General features: G+C 42.4%; 1 protein-coding gene across 1 annotated transcript in view; it reads right to left on the bottom strand.

Moving 5' to 3' along the window:
* fras1 (Fraser extracellular matrix complex subunit 1) overlaps positions 1–20000 on the bottom strand; it is a 224594-nt gene that overhangs the window by 153335 nt on the left and 51259 nt on the right. The window contains exons 3-4 of the mRNA XM_080738878.1: positions 5109–5219; positions 691–783 (exon numbers count right to left, since the gene is read on the bottom strand). Coding sequence (XP_080595004.1) covers positions 691–783; positions 5109–5219 — 204 coding nt within the window. The remainder of the gene's footprint in view (positions 1–690; positions 784–5108; positions 5220–20000) is intronic.

The raw sequence follows: 20000 nt of genomic DNA on the forward strand, positions 1-20000 counted from the left end.
AAAGTCATGGTCGCTGTCATGTCCTCGTATGGGCACAGCGAGAGGTTGGCAGACAGGCTTAACTTACCGATGGAATGTGTTTAATGGTGGCAGAAGTACTGAGACCTTTTACTAAAAGGAACACTTCACCCATTTTCAACCGTATCTTAATTTAATTCCACCTTTCTTGTTACCATTTCCACTCAGCCTTCTTTCTCCGCACAATTGTAATGAAGGAAAAACTTCTTAGTTCTCTGCCCTTTTTAACAAAGGCATTAATATTTTCCTTTTTCCATATTTTCCGCGCACTACAAACGCAAACGGCCGCTGGTGACCCTTGGTCGTTTGGCAGCTTTTGTAGCTGCTAGTTTGATTGATTGAAGATTGATTGAAGACTTTATTAGAAGTTTGCATAGGAAAAGGTACAGTTTCATGACGGTACAGTTCACTGGTACAAGGTCTACTAAAAGGAGATCCATGAAAAGACTAAACTTATTTCCACAGGAAACCATTTAAGTATCTCATATAACATTGAATGACAGACGAATAGAACACAGTACTATGCAGTAGATATATAAAGAAAAGAAAAATGAGAGAACAAAAAAAAAGAGTCTAAACAGTAAACTACGGTAGTTCAGGACGTAATTAGTAAATACACTTTCCACCATTGGCGGTGTACATGTAGGAGAATAGCTTGTCGTTAGATCTTACCCCGTAAACGAGTCCTTCATACTGACAGGAACCCTGGGAGGTGGAGACACACTCTGGACAGCACTTGTTGGGAGGGATCCTCAGGCGCTCTCCCTTTGGACACACACGCACACACACACACGCACACGCACGCACACACACACGCACACACACACGCACACACACACACACACACACACACGTGGTATAAGTGACTCTGTGCAACCTTGCGTAGGAAACATTCAATTATCCGACCGTGTCCATTCACATGGAAATGAACTGTGGCAGTCTGCACAAAGGTGTACAGTCAGTGCAAACACCACCGCCATGGAGCACATAACACAGTATAAAGAATGCATCATATCATACAGATGGAACACACACAGAGAGAGAGAGAGAGAGAGAGAGAGAGAGAGAGAGAGAGAGAGAGAGAGAGAGAGAGAGAGAGAGAGAAGGACAATAGAAATATTACAATTCATTTTAAAATACAGTCTCCTAGTTATATTCATGGGTTGCATTTGTAGTCCTACACCAGCCATTTTTAGGACCAACACAGGTGTTTTGATTAACGTAGAACATTGGTTCTATGCCAATCAGACAAATTGAACACCTGTGTTCGTCCTCAATATGGCCGGTTTAGGACTACAAATGCACCCCATGAATAGCTTGTATTATACACAGGGAGAACATGCAAAGTCCACACAGAAAGGCCCTTTTGCCAACCCCACCTAGGATGTGGACACTGATGACGCGGAGGAGAGAACACGCCCCCAGTGTCCCCCAGCGGGAATCGAACCCAGGACCTTCTAGCAGCTGTGAGGTGACAGCGCTACCGACTGTACCACCGTTCCCCTTTAACTTTAACTTTTACTGAAATACTGAAAATAGCAGCTCACAAGCACCCTATATCAATGATTACTATCAGAAAACAGAGCTTTTTAAACTAAACACGTTTTAACCCAAACAATGTCTATTTAAAATGTAATCACATACTGTATGTAGCAAGCAATACATCTATGTCCTAAAAGTACACTGAAGCAAATCAAAGACTAATATATCTGGCTGCGGGAGGACGGCGAGAGAATAGCAAAGCATCCCCGAAAAGATCATAAGGTTTGATGAAAACAAAAAGGGGAAAGAGAAAAAGTTTAGTTTTAGGAAAGCTTTTAGGATGCTTTACAGATAGGATCACAGGTGTCAAAATACATTCTCAGGTTAGGATTCCAATTGTATCCAGTCGGGAGAGATAACTCACACCCAGCAAAAACAATTGACATTGGAAGAGATGAAAAAAAGAAAGAAAATAGAAAATTGGAACTGGAACAATAAAAAAAGTCGAGGCTGATAGGATGACCCACTTGAAAATGTTTTCTGTTTACTGAAGAGCTGCAGATAAGGGGAGACCCCTGTTACCCAACAGACACTCTGTAGCCATGAATATTTACAGAGCGTTACGGTTTTAACAACAAACATTTAGATTTAAAGTTGAGTCAAGACACAAAGTTGTAAGAGCATTAAAACATGTCAGGGGTGCAGGGCTTGGTGCACATGATGTCTAGTTTTTAATTAGCATTGGATTACTATCTAGCCAGCGGAGTGGAATTCATTAGGCATCGATTGTTTGCCTTAGCTCAGGGTTGAGATTGATTTTGACGCTGGCTGTCACCTCCGGCCTGACAACTAAATCCACGTTTAAGCAGCCATGATGAGGAGGATGGGGGACTGGGGGAGAGTGAGGGTAGAAATGTCTCCCAATGAATTAAAAGTGAAACGCTGAGCCAAGCTAAAGCTGGAGTCGCTGCCATTGCTTCAAAATCAACCACGTGAACGCTAGCCTCCCTGTCGCGTCGTCATATTCTGTGAAAATAGTCCATCTACAAGCGCACAGTTGTGAGCTTGTGGATCGGCTATATTGGCCAAAGTGATATGGTGTAGAGCAGGGGTCTTCAACGTGTTCAGGCCAAGGACCCCTTGGTCGAGAGAGAGATGAAGCAGGGACCCCCATAACCTGTTCATAGATTCCATATAGATTCATTGTTTGATGAACTAGCCCTTACCCGTTCAAAGATATGAGCTCCGAAATGATGTGCAGTGTGTGGGTTATGGGATGTGCACAGTATATGAGGGATGGAAAGTAACTTTAACTGGTGCTTGCATGCTAATATGTAGGAGCATCAATGTAAGAAATACCCGTTCCATTTAACGGCTACAGAGATACTGTGTACCGATCTGCATGATATTTGGACATCGCCCGCCTGCCTGCACACCCCCCCGTGTGTGTGTGTGTGTGTGTGTGTGTGTGTGTGTGTGGGTTTGTGTGTGATTGTGCATGGCCTGAACAACAGCGCCCCTCCCTTAACATGTGTGGTCACAAAAGGTACTGTAGGCTAAATAGATATAGATACACCATAAAAATGCGAATATACAGCATACGATTTGTGAAAGTGACAAACGGGCTTCACAGTTATGTCAGGTGTGTTCATATGCTGATGGTGATGCGATTTCAGATCAATCGCTCCAGCCACCGAGGAGAAACGCTGGGACAGACAGACACTCACTCACTCACTCACTCAGTCAGACATTCGCAAAATTATAGTATAGATGAGCTGCGAGGCTCACAACGCCTCGCAGCGCGAGGCGTTGTGAGCTTGTAGATCTGCTATTTTTGGCTAAAGGTCCCAAAATATTATGGATTATAGGGTTCAAGTGGTTAAAGAAAAAACCTTTCTATCACACAAAGATTTGGAGGACCCCCTGTAGTAACTCTGAAGACCCCCTAGGGGTCCCGGACCCCCTTTTGAAGACCCCTGGTGTAGAGAGAAAAAAGGAGGGGACAAAGTACAGACCCCTGGTATAGGGTGAATATAGAACTAGTATAGGGTTAACTGCATAATTAACCACTTTCAACCTGGCATGCCTTTAATATTCATGTCATTATAGGCAAAATAAAATGAATGTTCAAAAAATGTTAATACATATTTATACATTTTCCAGATCTCCTCACCGCACCTCACGCTGCAATTATGTAAAATAGGGCTCATCTCTCAAGCGTATCACTTTCCTTTCCTAGTCGGGATTCTCCCAAAGATTTTGCTGTTGAGTGAGTTCATTCAATTTGAGTTCATAGCAAAATCTCTTGTCAAGCAGCAGTGGCCCTACCCGACCACAGAATCTGACTAGAGTCTAACTAACTAACTAACTAACTAGAGACCAAATACAACAACCACAGTTAGCTTTATTATATTGACATACTCTATATGCAATATGCATATAGGTAACTCACTTTTAATCCTAGCCAGCCTCTCCATCCCACAAAAAAGAAAGAAATATAAAAATAAAGACTTCTGCTCCCCACCGTGAAATGTGTCTTTAGAACGATAGGATTCAATTTGTGAATTTTACCTCGAAAAGCCTTTTACAGAAAAGGATCCACGCTTCAAGGTGAACCCTCTTCTGAAAAGCAGGTTAAACACTTGAACCGTATCCATCTTATTTATTTGAACCACTTGGTGTAGCCGGGAGAAAACACAAATAAAAGAATAGCTGTAACTCAAGTCTGGTTGATGTGAAGTGTCACATTTCTTGTAATTTGTATGAGGACCGCAAAGGAAATAACTCCTGGATTTTATTGTTTTATCCCCACTTCAATGAAAGAAAAACTACTGTAAACGAAACGTTTGCCAAAAAATTGCTGATCTACAAGCTCGTAACACGTCGCAACGCGACTCGTTGTGAGCTTGTAGATCGGGGTATTTCTTCTGGGCAAAGAGATGTGGTGTAGAGGGAATGAAAAGTACAGAGCCAAGTTCAGCCAACTCAGGTCATGTAGGGTTTAGTGGCTAAAACAGGGGTCTTCAACAGGGGGTCCGGGATCCCTAGGGGGTCCTCAGAGTTACTACAAGGGGGGCCGCCTAATCTTTGTGATAGGATCATTCTTTTAAATTAACAACTTGAACCCTCGCATCCCTATTCTGAGGAGAACTTTAGCCAAAAATAGCAGCTGCGAGGTGTTGAGAGCTTGTAGATCAGCTATTTTCGGCAAATAGGTTTGGTGTAGAGGTAAAAAAGAGCAGACCAAGTACAGAGCAATCTGGCTAGCCATCGTCAAAGAAAGGGGAACGCCCACTCGGTTTGTCTGTAGCTATCAGACTCTGTCTCGAGAGAATGAGTACAGAGTGAAAGGTCAAGTTAACTAAAAACATGAATCCAACATAGACTGATGATAGTGCTGTCAAACAAGTCTATGAATCTATCTGTGAAATCGATGAAAATCTGCATCACACATTCATACAATATGTAGAGGGGGGTCCCTGCTCCATCTCTCTCTCAGCTAAGGGGTCCTTGGCCTGAAAACGTTGAAGACCCCTGGGCTAAAACACTGGGGCCTTTTGTGAAAAGCTGTCAATGATACCTCTGGGTTACATTTGTCTCTTTCTTACCCTGTGGAAGTCACAGCGGGGGTTGGGGCAGTGTGTGGTGTTGGTGCAGATGACGATGTCTCCGTAGCACGTACACTCCTGACACGAGTGAGGTCTCCACGAGCTGTGGTTCTGTTGAGGAAAACACACACACACAACAAACGTCAAACATCACAATTTAATTGGCCCGGCTGGGGGGAAACCGTGTATGTGCAAAGCTGTGATGAGGAAATGCGGTGTAGTTATTATTTAGTTATACATTCTTTTTGATACTTTTCATCGGTTCAATATTGATAAAACACCACATACTGCTTTCAACCTGGTCGCTCTATTTTGGGCATGTGAGGAGGAAGGTATATGGCTTCATATGGTTCATTTGTCCTTGAAGCAGCGACAGTATAACTATGATCTCTGCCCTGTGCCTTCCATGTACATAAAGCATACTGTATCCATCACCACCAGGATATTGTCTGGTCTCCTACAGTATTTGCCCCATCGATTACTTATTGATCCAGAATTCCACAACACATGTAATTCTAGGTGCAAATTCTCTACATTGCCCAGATCTTTTCACGAGTAGCAAAGCTTTTGCGTGACACTGCCATACCAGGAAGTATAAAATACTGAATTCATTAATGAAAAAAGCAAAAAACAAAGGCTATCTTAATACACTCACATTTCATCGTTATTCTGTCGGCAAAAAATTGCAGTAAACATAATTTGCTTCATGCATATTCATTCAACTGAGAATGAAAAATAATAACAATAATACATGGCAACAAAGTGTCACCAATTAGAAAGAACTAGAAGAGCGTCTAGTCGGCGACCTGGCCAACTCGGGAACGATGTAAATAGGGAATGAATCCCCCGCCCTTTAATGCAAACCCCATTATACCTGTTGTCATAGAACCCGTTTTGACCATCTGTTTGCCTGTGTCCATTTATGCCCATATATGGAGATATCTGTCTGTCTGTCGGCGTCCATTTTATGTCCATATATGGAGATCACTGATATCTGTCTATTTGTGTCCATTTTATGCCCATATATGGAGATCTCTGTATCTATCCGTCTGTGTCCCTTTATGCCCGTATATGGAGATATCTGTTTATCTGCGTCCATTTTATGCCCATATATGAGATCTCTGTCGCTTTTTGTTTGTTTCTTCTTTAAGCAGAATACACAGCCTGCTTAAATCTGCATCATTCAAGTCATCCTCCCAGTCCCACGCTTTGTCGCTTGTCTTATGTACCTGTTGTCATAGGACCCGTTTTGACCATCTGTTAGCCTTTGTCCCCACCCTTTAATGCAAACCCCAATATACCTGTTGTCATAGGACCCGTTTTGACCATCTGTTTGCCTTTGTCCCCTTATGCCCATATATGGAGATCTCTGCACACACAGTACCGGTTGCGGAAAACTCTGATGTCAGACATCAGCTCCGCATTCGGGGATTCATTTTATGCCTATATCTGGAGAAAGCGTGTGCCGGTGGGAAGAACGGTTCTCGAGATTCACATACATACATACACATTCACAGAGATTTTTTGTTGACTCATGTGGCGTACGTGATGTCACAGCCTTTTATTAAGTGATGTCACAAAGAGTCAGCGCTTGCGCCGATTTCCTCCGGAACAGCCTGATGTCAACAATCAGCTCCGCATAAGGAGATTCCGAACGTTTTGCGCCGGTTTCGGAAAACCGCGAGTCGGGTCGGGTCGAGGCCCTGCACTGCACTCCGCGCGGCGGCGGGGAACGCGCGTGCCGAATCTGAAGCCGGTGGGACGAACGGTTCTCGAGATACGTGGATTACAAACAAACAAACAGACAGACAGACAGAGATTTGTCGCATTTATAGATAGATATTATTCAAATGACTCTCATGTGGCTTGGTACAGCATTTTGCATCGCCTGTGAACGTCAAGCCCTAATAAATTAAAACAAACACACAGAGACACAACATTCTTCCAAACAGCAGTGACCCTGTCAGAAGCCATTTAAATCACTGGAGGAATGCTCCCACGTTTCCTTCAAATCAACAGGAGCCCTAATGTTTAGTCCTTTATGACTCACATTCACGTCAACAGATACTACATCTTTTTTTTTGTCTTTTCTTTTTTTGCAGCGGTCCTTTAAAAAGGGACAGCTGTGAAAATGCACAAACAAGTAGGTCAGCTGATATATGCTGTGTTTAGACTGTTCATCACGACTCACTGATGCTGCATCCTATTTAACACATGAACCTAGCATCCGTGCAAAACGTTGCATTGTCGTCGTTTGTGATGAGATTCTTGCTAACCCGCCCCCACCGGCCCACCCAAAAAAAGAAACTGTTGCATTAAACCAGGGTTTCTCAAAGTGGATGCCATTACGCAGTGTCAAGGGGTGCCGCAGAATACTTTGATAATACCACTTCAGATAAACCACTTAGAAGTAGAACCTCTATGCTTATACGGTACCTATAACACCCCTCACCCCCAAAAATAACATCTCACCTTATAACACCCAAACTAGCGATGCCAGGTTGAAAGTGTGTTCGTCTAACTCTGAGAGGACAAATGGAATGTCAACAGCTTCCATCGCCCAGCCCTCCAAAGTGCCACATCCTGACTGACAGAGGGGAATAAATCAATATTCCAGCACCCATGAACTTGAATCCATCACCTTAGAGTCCATAACTCACATTTAGCTGTATGATAAATCACATTCTCATGACAGCGTTATCCACAGGCGTGTGCGTGACTGTGCGCGTGTGTGCGTGTGCCTGTGCGTGTGCGTGTGTGTGTGTGTGTGTGTGTGTGTGTGTGTGTGTGTGTGTGTGTGTGTGTGTGTGTCTTGAGATACCATGACAGACATCTTAATGGACGGCTTCAGGTAACAAGTGACCAACTGCTTCCATTCCTAGGCTACTGTACTGCCTGTGATGTCTAGCACCAGACCGGCATATCATATCTGGCAGTTGTTTGACTTTTTTGACGCCATCGGTATCAGCAAGCTCATGGAATGGTATTTCAAACGCCAAATGAAGATGTTTGTTGTCACCACTCAGTAAATAAGTAAGCAGAAAGTTGGTCGGAAGAAGCGTGCAGGAGTGCAGGAGTCTATCCTCGTCTCACAATGAACTAGACCAGACCCCTGGGAGATGGATTGTTGAGGTGGTGCGCAACACCTTGTCACCTACCATCAGCTCTCAGTAGGCCTACTTACAGCAACACCTACCATCAGCTCTCAGTACTTACTGTCCAGCAACACCTAGTGACCTATGATATGAACAAAAAATGTTTCAAAGAAGTACTGCTAACTTCCAAGGTGTAGACAGCAGACTTACAGAGAAAGGAATTTCAAGGCACTCCGTCTTTAGTGAAAGAAATATATGGTTTATTTTCTGAGCAAGGCAACAAGTTCACCAACGCGTTTCCAACTTCTAGCTATCTTCGTCAGGGTCTCTCTAAAGACGGAGTGCCTTGGAATTCCTTTCTCTGTAAGTCTGCTATCTGCACCTTGGAATTTAGCAGTACTTCTTTGAAACATCTTTTGTTCATATATTTCTTCCTGTACCTTCCTGTCTCTTACAGCCAACTGATCCCTGCGCTTCTTTTTCCTCTTTTTACCGAGTCACCTACCATCAGCTCTCAGTACTTACAGCACAACGGCCAGGAACAAACCCATGACCTTAAGATGGAGAGGCGGGTGAGCTGCCCGGACACTACAGTAAACACTTTAGCGCTGTTAGTAAACCCTATTTGTTTTTCTCCATTTACTTTACTGAATGCAAGTACATTTTTGTACTCACTTAACATTGGCCATTGTCTAGCCCGTGTGCGTGCACAGTGCACAGCAAACCAATTTGCTGTGATTTGTTTTTATACTGTGATGGTGTGCAAATTAACATTCGAGCAGGATAGCTGTAAATCCTCACCTAATTGTTGTTGATTTTTTTAAATAGCAACCATTAAGAAACTAAATCAGACCGCGAGTCAATGGCAAGGATTTAGGTCATGTCTGTTGCATTTGGTTTCATCATCTGTGGGGTTGCCAAAAATACCGTTTACATAACAGTGTGCATACATGAAATGTCAGGCATTTGGCTGGTGTTCATGCACACTAGAGTCACAGAACAAGCTTTGGTTCTTGGTAGACCAACGTTATGAGGCAGCAAGGATGTGACTTGTGATGCTAGAAGATCACATGGAGAAGAACAGAGACAAGAACAAAGCCATCAAAACAAACGGGCATCGTTCCCAACGGGCATCATTCCCAAAGGGTACAGGCATAGTTCATTTCATTAAAGTTACAAAGAACGTCAACTGAGGCTTGCACTCTTCTGTACATAGTGCAGGGGTTTTCAAAGTGGGTGACGGCCGGGGCACCCTGGGGTGCCGCGACGGCAGTCCAGGGGTGCTGCGAGATCATTTGATAATAAATGGAATTTATTTGAACACTTGAAGAAAGAAATATTCAGTATCATTTTAAACTTATTTTGCGTAATGGCACCCAAAGTTATTTTCAGTCAGTTCTAACCAAAATGGCTATTATCTCAACGTTTTCCTCGCAACATAATCACTAAAATATCGTCACTGTCGGGCAGAAACCTTGTATCTCCAAGTTTCAAATGTGTACGTCTTTTGGTAAAGCAAAGCCCTGCTTCATCATACATGACTGTCACACAAAACTAGTGAAAACAGCCGATCTACAAGCACACAACGCCTCGCGATGCGAGGCGTTGTGTGCTTGTAGATCGGCTGTTTTCACTAGTTTAGTACATTTTATAGATGTTAAATACAAAACGAAGGGTTTTGGACATACAGGTACGAGGTTTCCACCCGACAACGACGATATGCTATAAATATAAGGTGCTGGGAGTGAAAATTATAATGTAGGGGTGCCTCGGATTAAAAGAATATTTATGGGTTGCCCTGAGACAAAAATGTTTGGGAACCCCTGACATAGTGGATAGTGAGAAGTGAATTTCTGTTAGACATGTATTTTTTCCACCCTTCTGGTGCATTTAAAACAACAGCCAACAACAACAGCCACACTGTAGCTGAGTGGGAAGAGCGGCGGTGTGGGAAGAGAGATCACCAGGTCACCGGTTCACAACCCTCGGTCCGCCGAGATGTGTCAGAGTGACCTGAGCAAGACACTTAACCTCTGGCCACTCCCCAGGGGATTGCTGTATTAACGTCACTTTCACACTGCCTAAATCAAGTGCGGGCAAATCTGATGATGAGAGGGCTACACTACATTTCCACACTCACTCCAGATGGCCACATTCTATTGCTGTCAGGCACTCTGTATTTTTACATTTTTCTTAATGAATGCCTCTTCGTCATATGTCACACAAAAGCAGCAAAAATAGCCCATCTACAAGCTCAAAGCGCGTCTCAGTGCGACGTGTTTTGAAAAAATAAATACAAATAAAATGTAAAACCTCCGAAAAGTCCATTTGACATTATCTGTAACCCCAAAACCCCAAAAGTCCAGTGAGTTCAATGGACTTTTTCTGTCCCTTTTCTGAAGACACACAGACAGACAGACAGACAGACAGAGACTTCTCGCATTTATAGATAGATAAATAATATAATATAAATAGGCAACTACACTTGAAATTCCACAGAATTGCGCCTTCTAGTTATATTTGACCTTCTGTATCTGTGAGTGGCTGTGTGTGTGTGTGTGTGTGTGTGTGTGTGTGTGTGTGTGTGTGTGTGTGTGTGTGTGTGTGTGTGTGTGTGTGTGTGTGTGTGTGTGTGTGTGTGTGTGTGTGTGTGTGTCTTAAGTGTGCTCGTGGATAGACGACAGGTAACATTCTCCTTAATAACACCACGGCTGGGATTCAGCAGCGTCAACAATAAGTTCTTCTCCATACGGAGCATATTGTGTCACATGATCCAGGCGCTCTGCATGCCTAGTATAACAGCAGGCAGAAGAACAGCAGATCACATGACTCAGAGAGGATGGGTCCCTTCCAGCGCGGGTCACGGGTTCACTGAAAACAATCGGACTCCGTTCTCAATCCCCATCCTAATGACTTCCTGAATGGACTGTAAGCAGAATGGATTTGACCTCCAAGTCCATGAACACAGCACCTCTTACAGCAAACCGGGAGTGTGAGAGAGAGAGAGAGAGAGCCAAAGATTTCCCTAGAAACCTGGCTGGGACTGCTGACAGCGGCGGAATAAGTACTCTAGGATTATTTTTTTTACTGAAGTAAAAAGTAGAAGAATTACGCTGTTACTTACACTTAAAGGAAGGACTACATTCTACACTGGCATTGAGATTATATTTAAAGTACCAAAATAAATGTAGGCATTATGCATAGTGTTGAGATATAATAGCCGATATATACAAGCTCACAACGTGTGAGCTTGTAGATTGTGTCTAAAAAGACATATTTAGCCTTCACGCACTGAAATCTAAATCATAAAATCACTAACACAATAGAAAGCAGTAAATGAAAACATTTTAACACTCATCTTTTCTTTTCTCTAATTACAATCCAAAATATGAACCCTTGTTGTAAAAAAAAAAAACAATGCTGTCCTGTAAGTGGTTAATGCATGTTTTGTATTAATAATCTAATCCTCCAAAGAAAGTATTAACGATAGTTGTCTGACATTTGTAGAGGAGTAATGTAAAATGTGTATTTGTATTGTATTCTATTGTATTGTAGTACAGCACTTGAGAACATGTAGTTAGTTACTTTCCAGCACTGCTGACAAGTTCTAACCGGAGGGACCTATATAGTAACTAGGTGTTAGGTAGTAATGGCCCCTATAGGGACCAATACCCCACGTGCGTTGATTAAACATCTAAGGAGCTGAAACTCATTTTATTCCCCCTCAGAGAAGGATTTCTGCCTGCCTTTTGATTTACAGCCACTGTGCTGTTACAGTTACACACCTCCCGCATCAGCAGTCTGGCATGCCGTGGCTATTGACGTTCAAAGGGGACAAAAGATGAATTTAGTTTAGCCATTCTCAACCTCTTTGCATTGCAAGGAGTCTCTCAGTTGCATAATTTTGGCATCAAACGGGGTATGGTATCAAACGGGGCTCCATGATCTTATGCATAATATGCATAAGACCATGGACTCCCTGTTTGATACCATTTTAAAGGAATGTATTTCTGGGACATCAACCTACACTGTAAAATCAGTGTTAGTGTCAGTGTACAAAATGGAACCAAATGGACACTTACGGGTCCATTTGGTTCCATTTGTACACCCCCAGATATACAAGTGCACAATGCATCACTGAAAGTTGGGTACAATGCCCGGGTATCCATACAGATCTCCAATATATGGCCATTAAACGGGAAGCAATACACATGCCAAGTTGGAAGTCAATCGGTTGGAAGGTGCTTGTGTTATGCCCGAGGAAGGGACAGGCAACACACACACACACACACACACACACACAGATTCTTTGCATTTATCGATATAGAAGGTCGATAATGATAGTGCGAGAGAGAGAGAGAGAGAGAGAGAGAGAGAGAGAGAGAGAGTGAGTGTGAGAGAGAGAGACAGGAGAGAGGGGTTACTTGTATTAAAGAGCCTCGGGACTGGAGATTCAGAAGCAGGGCATCAGTGAGAAGGAAGGACAACAGCCTTATTTATGTGGTGTCCGTTCTGCTCTTACCAGGGTGAGCCATCACCTTTTCCTCTGCTCAGGATGGAGAGAGAGAGAGAGAGAGAGAGAGAGAGAGAGCAGCCGAGGGCAGCCAGCCAACTTATACTAAATGCAAGTGTCTAAAAATGGAGCTGGCTCCATTCACCAGCAGTACAAGAAGCACAGAGAAGCTGAAGCAATTACAGCGGCACACACATTCAATCTGCAGACGTGATAAATCACAGCGCCGGCTCACACCTTCATTAGGGAATGGGGGCCGGTGCGACCACTTTGGCGGTAATGCGAGTGGAAAAGTAGTTATGTCAACACGGCTTTAGATTTACGGCGGATCAACTTGCTCATATCAAATCTCCCTTTTTTGGTGGGGAAAAAAGCGAGATGGAATCGTACCTGTATTTTAGCCGTAACACGGCACAAACGCACAGAAATGGGTTTGACGAGATTGATTATGATGTGATTTCTCAAATGAAATGTGATGCTGCTCTCGATAAGATGAGATCAGTGTTGTTTTTGACAGCACATTTTGATTTAGTTTTAGTTAGTCTTTTGAATCAAATGTCTTTTAGTTTTAGTCATAATTTAGTCACGCGAACAGTTTTAGTTTTCGCCTAATTTTAGTCGACTAAATATCATAAGATGAATTTTGGCAGGCCTTGATGGCATTGTAATGACTTACACTTGGTTGCGTGCTGAAAATAGCCGATCTACAAGCTCACAACGCGTCACAGCGTGACGCGTTGTGAGCTTGTAGATCTGCTATTTTCAGCGTGCAACACCTGAGAGCAACCAAACATAAAGTGACTGTCTTCACCTCTAGTCCCTCCCTAAAGTTTTAGTCTAGTTTTTATTTTGTTGACAAAATTGTCAATATATTTAGTCTAGTTTTAGTCATCATGGTTTAGTTTTTATTTAGTTTTTATTTAGTTTTCGTCAGTGAAAAAAACTTAGTCGACAAACATTTTCGTCATAGTTTTAGTCGACGAAATCAACACTGGATGAGATGAGATAATCACATGTGAGTGCATGCAGAGTACAAGCATGTGTATAATGTATTACTAACCAACCAGTGGTGGATTTTCTTTTTTTACTTAAATAAAAGTATCAATACTGCATGTATCAATACATACAATACAAAATGTACTTTAAGTACCAAAAGTAGAAATTACTCATTATGCAGAATGTCCCTTTGCTCAAGTTTTGAAATAAAATAAAATGTATAAATAATCTGAAAAGGCTAAAATGTATATTAGGTTGAAGTGGTTACTGTATGCTTTGTAATAATAATTAAAATCTAAACTACTAACAAACACTGGAGTCCCTATTTTGGGCAAAATGCGTCTAAAAGTTTCTAAATCGTGAAAATAGCCAATGTTACAAGCTACATTAAAGCTTGTAGATTGGCTAGCTCTTTGTCTGACACTGAAGTGTATAGGGCCTTTACTGTATACGAAAAGTCAGTGATGGTCTTGGGCATTGTGACAACACATTAACACAACATAAACCTGAGCTGTACCTTCGACTTCAAGCGTCCTCCTGTACGTACAGTGTGCTTATCACGCCGTAACCCTCTGAACAAGAAGTACAAGCTTTCAGGGAGGATGTGACATCTGTGTCACGGGCTGTGTTCAGAGAATAAATCCCGCTCTAAACGCGTTCAAATGGATGCAGTCGGTTTCTGTTTAATTGCTTTCCGCCCGACAATGTCCTCCTCAGATGCGGGCTGAGTGATAATATGCTAATTTCTTAAAAAGGCAAGCTGTGCGACGAGCAAACATCTAATTAAACCCAACTGACGGACACTTCAGGCTGTCACCGTGTCCCTCCAACACTTCCTTCTCATCCAGGCTTTTGACTGGCTTCCAGGACATGACTTTGCAATATCTGGGTGGTGTAATGAAACTGTTCTGCGTGTCATGGGGTCGCCCATCATTTGGCCGTCCCGGCAGACAAGCCATTTAGCAGCTGGGGAAGTGTTTATCTACGGCGTACCATATGCGCGTGTGCGTGCGTACTGTACGTGCGTGTGTGTGTGTGTGTGTGTGTGTGTGTGTTAGGGATGGGACGATATGACAATTTCATATCACGATTATTGTGACAAAAGAAATCGCTATTTACGATATTAGCGCGATAAGCAAAATCCATTATCCTAGGGCGGAACATTTTGACAAAAAATAGCAGACCTACAAGCTCACAACGTGTTGCGTTGCGACGCGTTGTGAGCTTGTAGATCGGCTATTTTTTGGCAAAGATATTCGATAGAGAGTGAAAAAATTACTGTATAAAGTACGTATATTATACCTTTTACCAATTATAGAGGGTTTAAGTGGTACCAGGTATGCAGCTCGGCAAATAAAAGGTGAATTGATCCCAGTGCATGACGGAGGACGATGTCATGATAAATTATATCTGCACAATATGATTATCGTGAGTGTTTTTTATCACGATAAACGATAATATCGCTTATCGTCCCATCCCTAGTGTGTGTGTGTGTATGTGTGTGTGTGTGTGTGTGTGTGTGTGTGTGTGTGCGTGCGTGTGTGTGTTTGCCTGGATGCGGGCATGTGGGTGTGTGTGTATTGTCCATCATTCTTATACTAATAGCCACATGTGTGGCCACTATACATCCATAATATTTATCTCGGACGGGACAATTTGTGACTTTGTGGCCGTCCAACCTTCTCCCCCGGCTTCTGGTCCAATTAAAAGTGCTGGTGGTAAGGGATGACTGATGAGCTCATGCCCCTCATCCCCACCTCATTCCATAAACTGATACTGGTTCCAATCCAACAGCCAGATATCAGCGGCAAAGGGCATGAAATATGTTTCTGGACTGTAACAGATGGCTGAGGAATCTGACTCATCAACTAAGATAGATTGGCACTAAAGCCATGTCTTCATATGCAAGCCTGTATATAAATAACCACTTTATGAACCAGACATTTTAGATCACTTAAAAACCTATAGACATATTTTGGCCCGGGGTCCTCCAGGGGGGTCTAGCGCTGTTTTTGTGGCTCTATGCCAAATCCCTTCACCAAAAATAGCCAATCTACAATCTATATAGAGTAACAAAGTCATGACGTCACTTGCTCATCCCCCGGTTCGCGGAAGTAATTTCTCTATGGAGAATAACATTGAGTCATCTTCAAATCGTCTCATATAAGCATTGTGGTCCAAAGATAAACAAACGGTCGCCACGATATTGTCAGGGAGGTGGCTCTGTATGGTTTATGATAGTCAGTCACTGTTTCTGGTGAAAATGTAACTAATTCGGCGACAGTAACATTAGCGTTTTTTCACCATCAGTTGATTCTTCATATCCATATGAAGACAAACAGCTGAGATAATTTTGTTTATGTTTGGGAGACAGTTCTAAAGGCCCATTCCCACTGGGCCAGATAACAGATATCTGGAGATATTTCTCCAGATATTTTTCCATTCAAAGTGGATGGTAGATACAGATAAAAAAAATATATACCACAGATATTTGCCACAGATACTTTTATCTGTGGCAAAACATTTTTTTATCTGTATCTACCATCCACTTTGCATGGAGAAATATCTGGAGAAATATCTCCAGATATCTGTTATCTGGCCCAGTGGGAATGGGCCTTTATATGACGCAGTATGAAAAAAAAAAAACCTTTACGGGTCCATTGGCGTAAATTACGTCAAACTTCGGTGCTCTATTTGTCTGTCATTTAATGTTGCATGAGAATAAGTTGTAAAAAGGGACCCCAATTTAAACAAGCACAAAAGCTTTCTTGCGGCCTTTATTCTTTTATTTGACCTTGTATCAGTGAACTGTACTGTCCTGTACATTTTCCTACGCAAACATCTAATAAATGATTCAATCAATTAATCACAACCTCGCCCTGCTGTGACGTTGCCTTGCCTTGCCTAGGGTTCATATATGGTTAAAACATTCCACCATTCCATTAGGAATATCACTGTATGGATGAACATGTTTTAGGCTTGGAATTACTGGAGCCATAAGAACAAAGCCTAGAGAAATCAAATCAACATAGCATCAAGTAAGTAGCTTAGACATAAGACAATCCGGGCATTTCGATGTAAGTACAGTTCGGTATACAGTTACATGTTGTCAAGAAGCAGCGAGCTAAAATAGCCATTTAAATGTGAAGCTTATTATAGCCATGCTGTAACGGAGACAGACCCATTTAGCCAAGGTCAGGAATAGACAGGACATTAAGGCATCCTCCCATGCAGTTCACCGCTAAATGACCTGATAATATCTCTCCTTCACAGCCAGCGGGCAGCATCAAAATAATCAGCATCAATCAAAGTCACTGTCAGCGTTAATGTTAATTAATAACACTTTGACCCATGACCGCGTCATCACAAAGTTGCCAGTAGTCATGTTTTCAACTGAAAATAGTATAGATTGCTAGGGCGGCAATTGGGTGCAGCTGCCATACCCTGGGTCCAGGGGGGAAGATAAAAGTTAGTTCTAAATATGAATCCATGAATGTCTCTTTGTCTATCTGTGCGGGTTATTATGTTGGTAAATTACAGTAAAATAACTACAAATGCAAAATGTAACAAAATGGTCAGTTTAACAAGGTATTATGATTATATTATAGGTATATATAATTTTATATTATATGTACTTCTTCTTAAAATAAATATATCATGCCTGTTGCTAAGGTATTGCAACATGAGTGGTGTCTTGCACGCGCGCGAAGGCGTGTGTGCAAGACACCAGTCATGTTGCCATACCTTAGCTTTTTCTGAACTGACGCCACTGATAGATTGGCCTTTGCTGTATCACAAAGAATCCTGCAGGAGGGTATAAAAGATAACAAACATAAAGAGACAGATATACTTCCCATAGCTTCCCTTGCATCGGACAATGCTCTTTTGCGCTAGTATTGCTGTAAAGTATTGCCATGATGCCCTTAATGCCTTGTTTCCACAAACCTCTGTGTGATGTCCATAATTCTATTTAGTCCATTCAATCCTTTCCCCCCCCCCCCCCCCCATACATTTCTATCCCACGACTTTGTAACCCATTTTCACCCAGTGTAAATTGCCTAAGCTGTAATCCTCTCCCTCTGCCAACCTGGGGAGAGTCCCGAACTGAGCTCATGCTTCTAGTGAGTCCATTCAATCCTAAAGGGGATCTTCGTGATCTCCGAAGTGCTTGCAAACTTCCTCCTTTTGTATATTTCCCCATACAGATTTTTGCCTCGAACTTTTCACACAGATTCCAGAGAGCCTTTATGCAATGTATGCCAGGAAAACCAAAGAAGAATCCAATTTCATTCAATTCCATGGTGAACACACGTACCCCCATTTGAGAAACACTGACATAGCATAGTGGGTATTTGTATTTTGTGGCTGTTAAAAAGTGAAAAAAGAAAGAAAAAGAATGTCAAGTGTAGTCAGGGTCATATGCCACTTTCAGTTGGACATTCACCAAGTACGAAATCTATCCATAACATAAAAGTGATAAACAAGAAAAAGAATGTCATGTGTGGTCAGGGTCATATGCCACTTTCAGCTTGGGCATTCACCAAGTACGAAATGTAATCTATCCATAACATAAAAGTGATAAACAACAGCCTTTAAGTGCACAACGACAGGAGTGAATAATTGATACATAGGAACGGCTCTCTGAGCATGCTTTTCACATCGACCTTCTACACTGTAAACTACAGAGTGTCAACTTAACTCTGAGAGTTCAGAAATGGACCCTTGCACGTTGCAATTTTTTCCCATCCAGTGTTTCCGCGGAATATTGGACAGCACAAGAAGACAGGGGGATAAAAAGGCATCACATCTGCCAAGCTGCCCGTGGAGGTGTGATTTGGCCTTGCTGATGCTGACGTGCATGCGGACATGAGATGATTGTTCAATAATGTACATCCTCCTCTCTACACTCAGCCACGGAAGGGAAAGGAAAGGTAATGTGAAGACAATGTCAACCTGGTACGGTATATATCTGCTGCTGTAGTGGCAGGTGTAACTAGACAATGTCAGCCCATATGGCCTAATTAGCTTCGGCGTAAACCAAGCCAGTGGTTCTCAAACATTCTCATGTCAAGGACCCCCAAATTTACTTTAATGTATTTGGCCGCGGACCCCCGTCTGAAAAAGATTTTTGTGGCCATAAGAGAAGAATTGTGTTAAAGATTTTCACACGTTTTTTATGTGGAATAGTTTTGAAACTAATAGTGTAACTAGTTTCCCATGCAGTTCAGGAGAATGTTGAAAAATAAATGCTAACTTTTGCAAAAAATTAACAGTGTCTCTTTCATGACCCTTTTAAAATGCATGAGGTTTTGGGGTCTGAGATTATTATGAATCCGTGACTTAACATAAATTTGGAGGGACTTTGAACACGCTCAAACACGCTGACCTGAAGCGCACTCGTGGGAGGCACAATGGCACGCATGAGGCGGCACAGACCTGAATGGCAATGACGGTGGACACGACAGGACCAGGTCCCCTGGCTAATCATTTCATCAATTATTCTGATTCACTCCTTGCATTCTAACCCACAGGAGGAAACGGATTGCTTGTATCCAACAAAACGGAGAAAAGTTTAAAAAAAACTGCACTAGACATACACTACGCATAACTGAATGGGTTGAGACCAGGCCAGGACTTTCGTCATTTTAGGGGCAAGACCACTTGAATGTAAGTGGTAAGGGTTATTTTAAATATGTATGACTATCTGCAGTGGAATAAATAATGGTATTATAATGTGATGAATGCTCAGCTTTGCACCAACCAAAGTCACTGGATTGGTTTAAAGATGGGGACTCAGGGGAGTTAAGAATTCAGAATCTCAACAAAAGACACTGGTGTCTACTGTCTACATGACAAGACTATTGAGAAGTGACAATTTAAGGAGAAAGTGGTACAGTGATCTGGGGCATTAAGGCCACTGTGGCCTCAGGACATTCGATTTCTTTGAGGGGCACAAGGCTAAACTGAAGGGGAACGACGGCCATGGCCTTTGTGACCTCCCTGAAATTCCTGCCCTGTTAGAGATGCAGCCTGCTGAATAGAAGGTCCCCGGTTTGCGTCCAGGCCTTGACACATGCCGAAGAGTCCCTGAGCAAGACCGACACTTAATCTTTAACTAGCCATCACAAGTGAAGCTGAAATTTACTGAATTTCTCATGCAGGTCTAAAACAGTTCTTTCTTTCTATATTCATGTAGGTTTCACCTTCAGGCTCACTGAGGGGCCTTATCCACCAAAAGCACCTTGGTTCAAGAACCAGTGCTGTTCAACTTTCTTGGAACCTTGGTTC

Source organism: Nannobrachium achirus, assembly GCF_963921795.1.
Source record: "Nannobrachium achirus genome assembly, chromosome: 12".
In the NCBI taxonomy this organism is placed as follows: Eukaryota; Metazoa; Chordata; class Actinopteri; order Myctophiformes; family Myctophidae; genus Nannobrachium; species Nannobrachium achirus.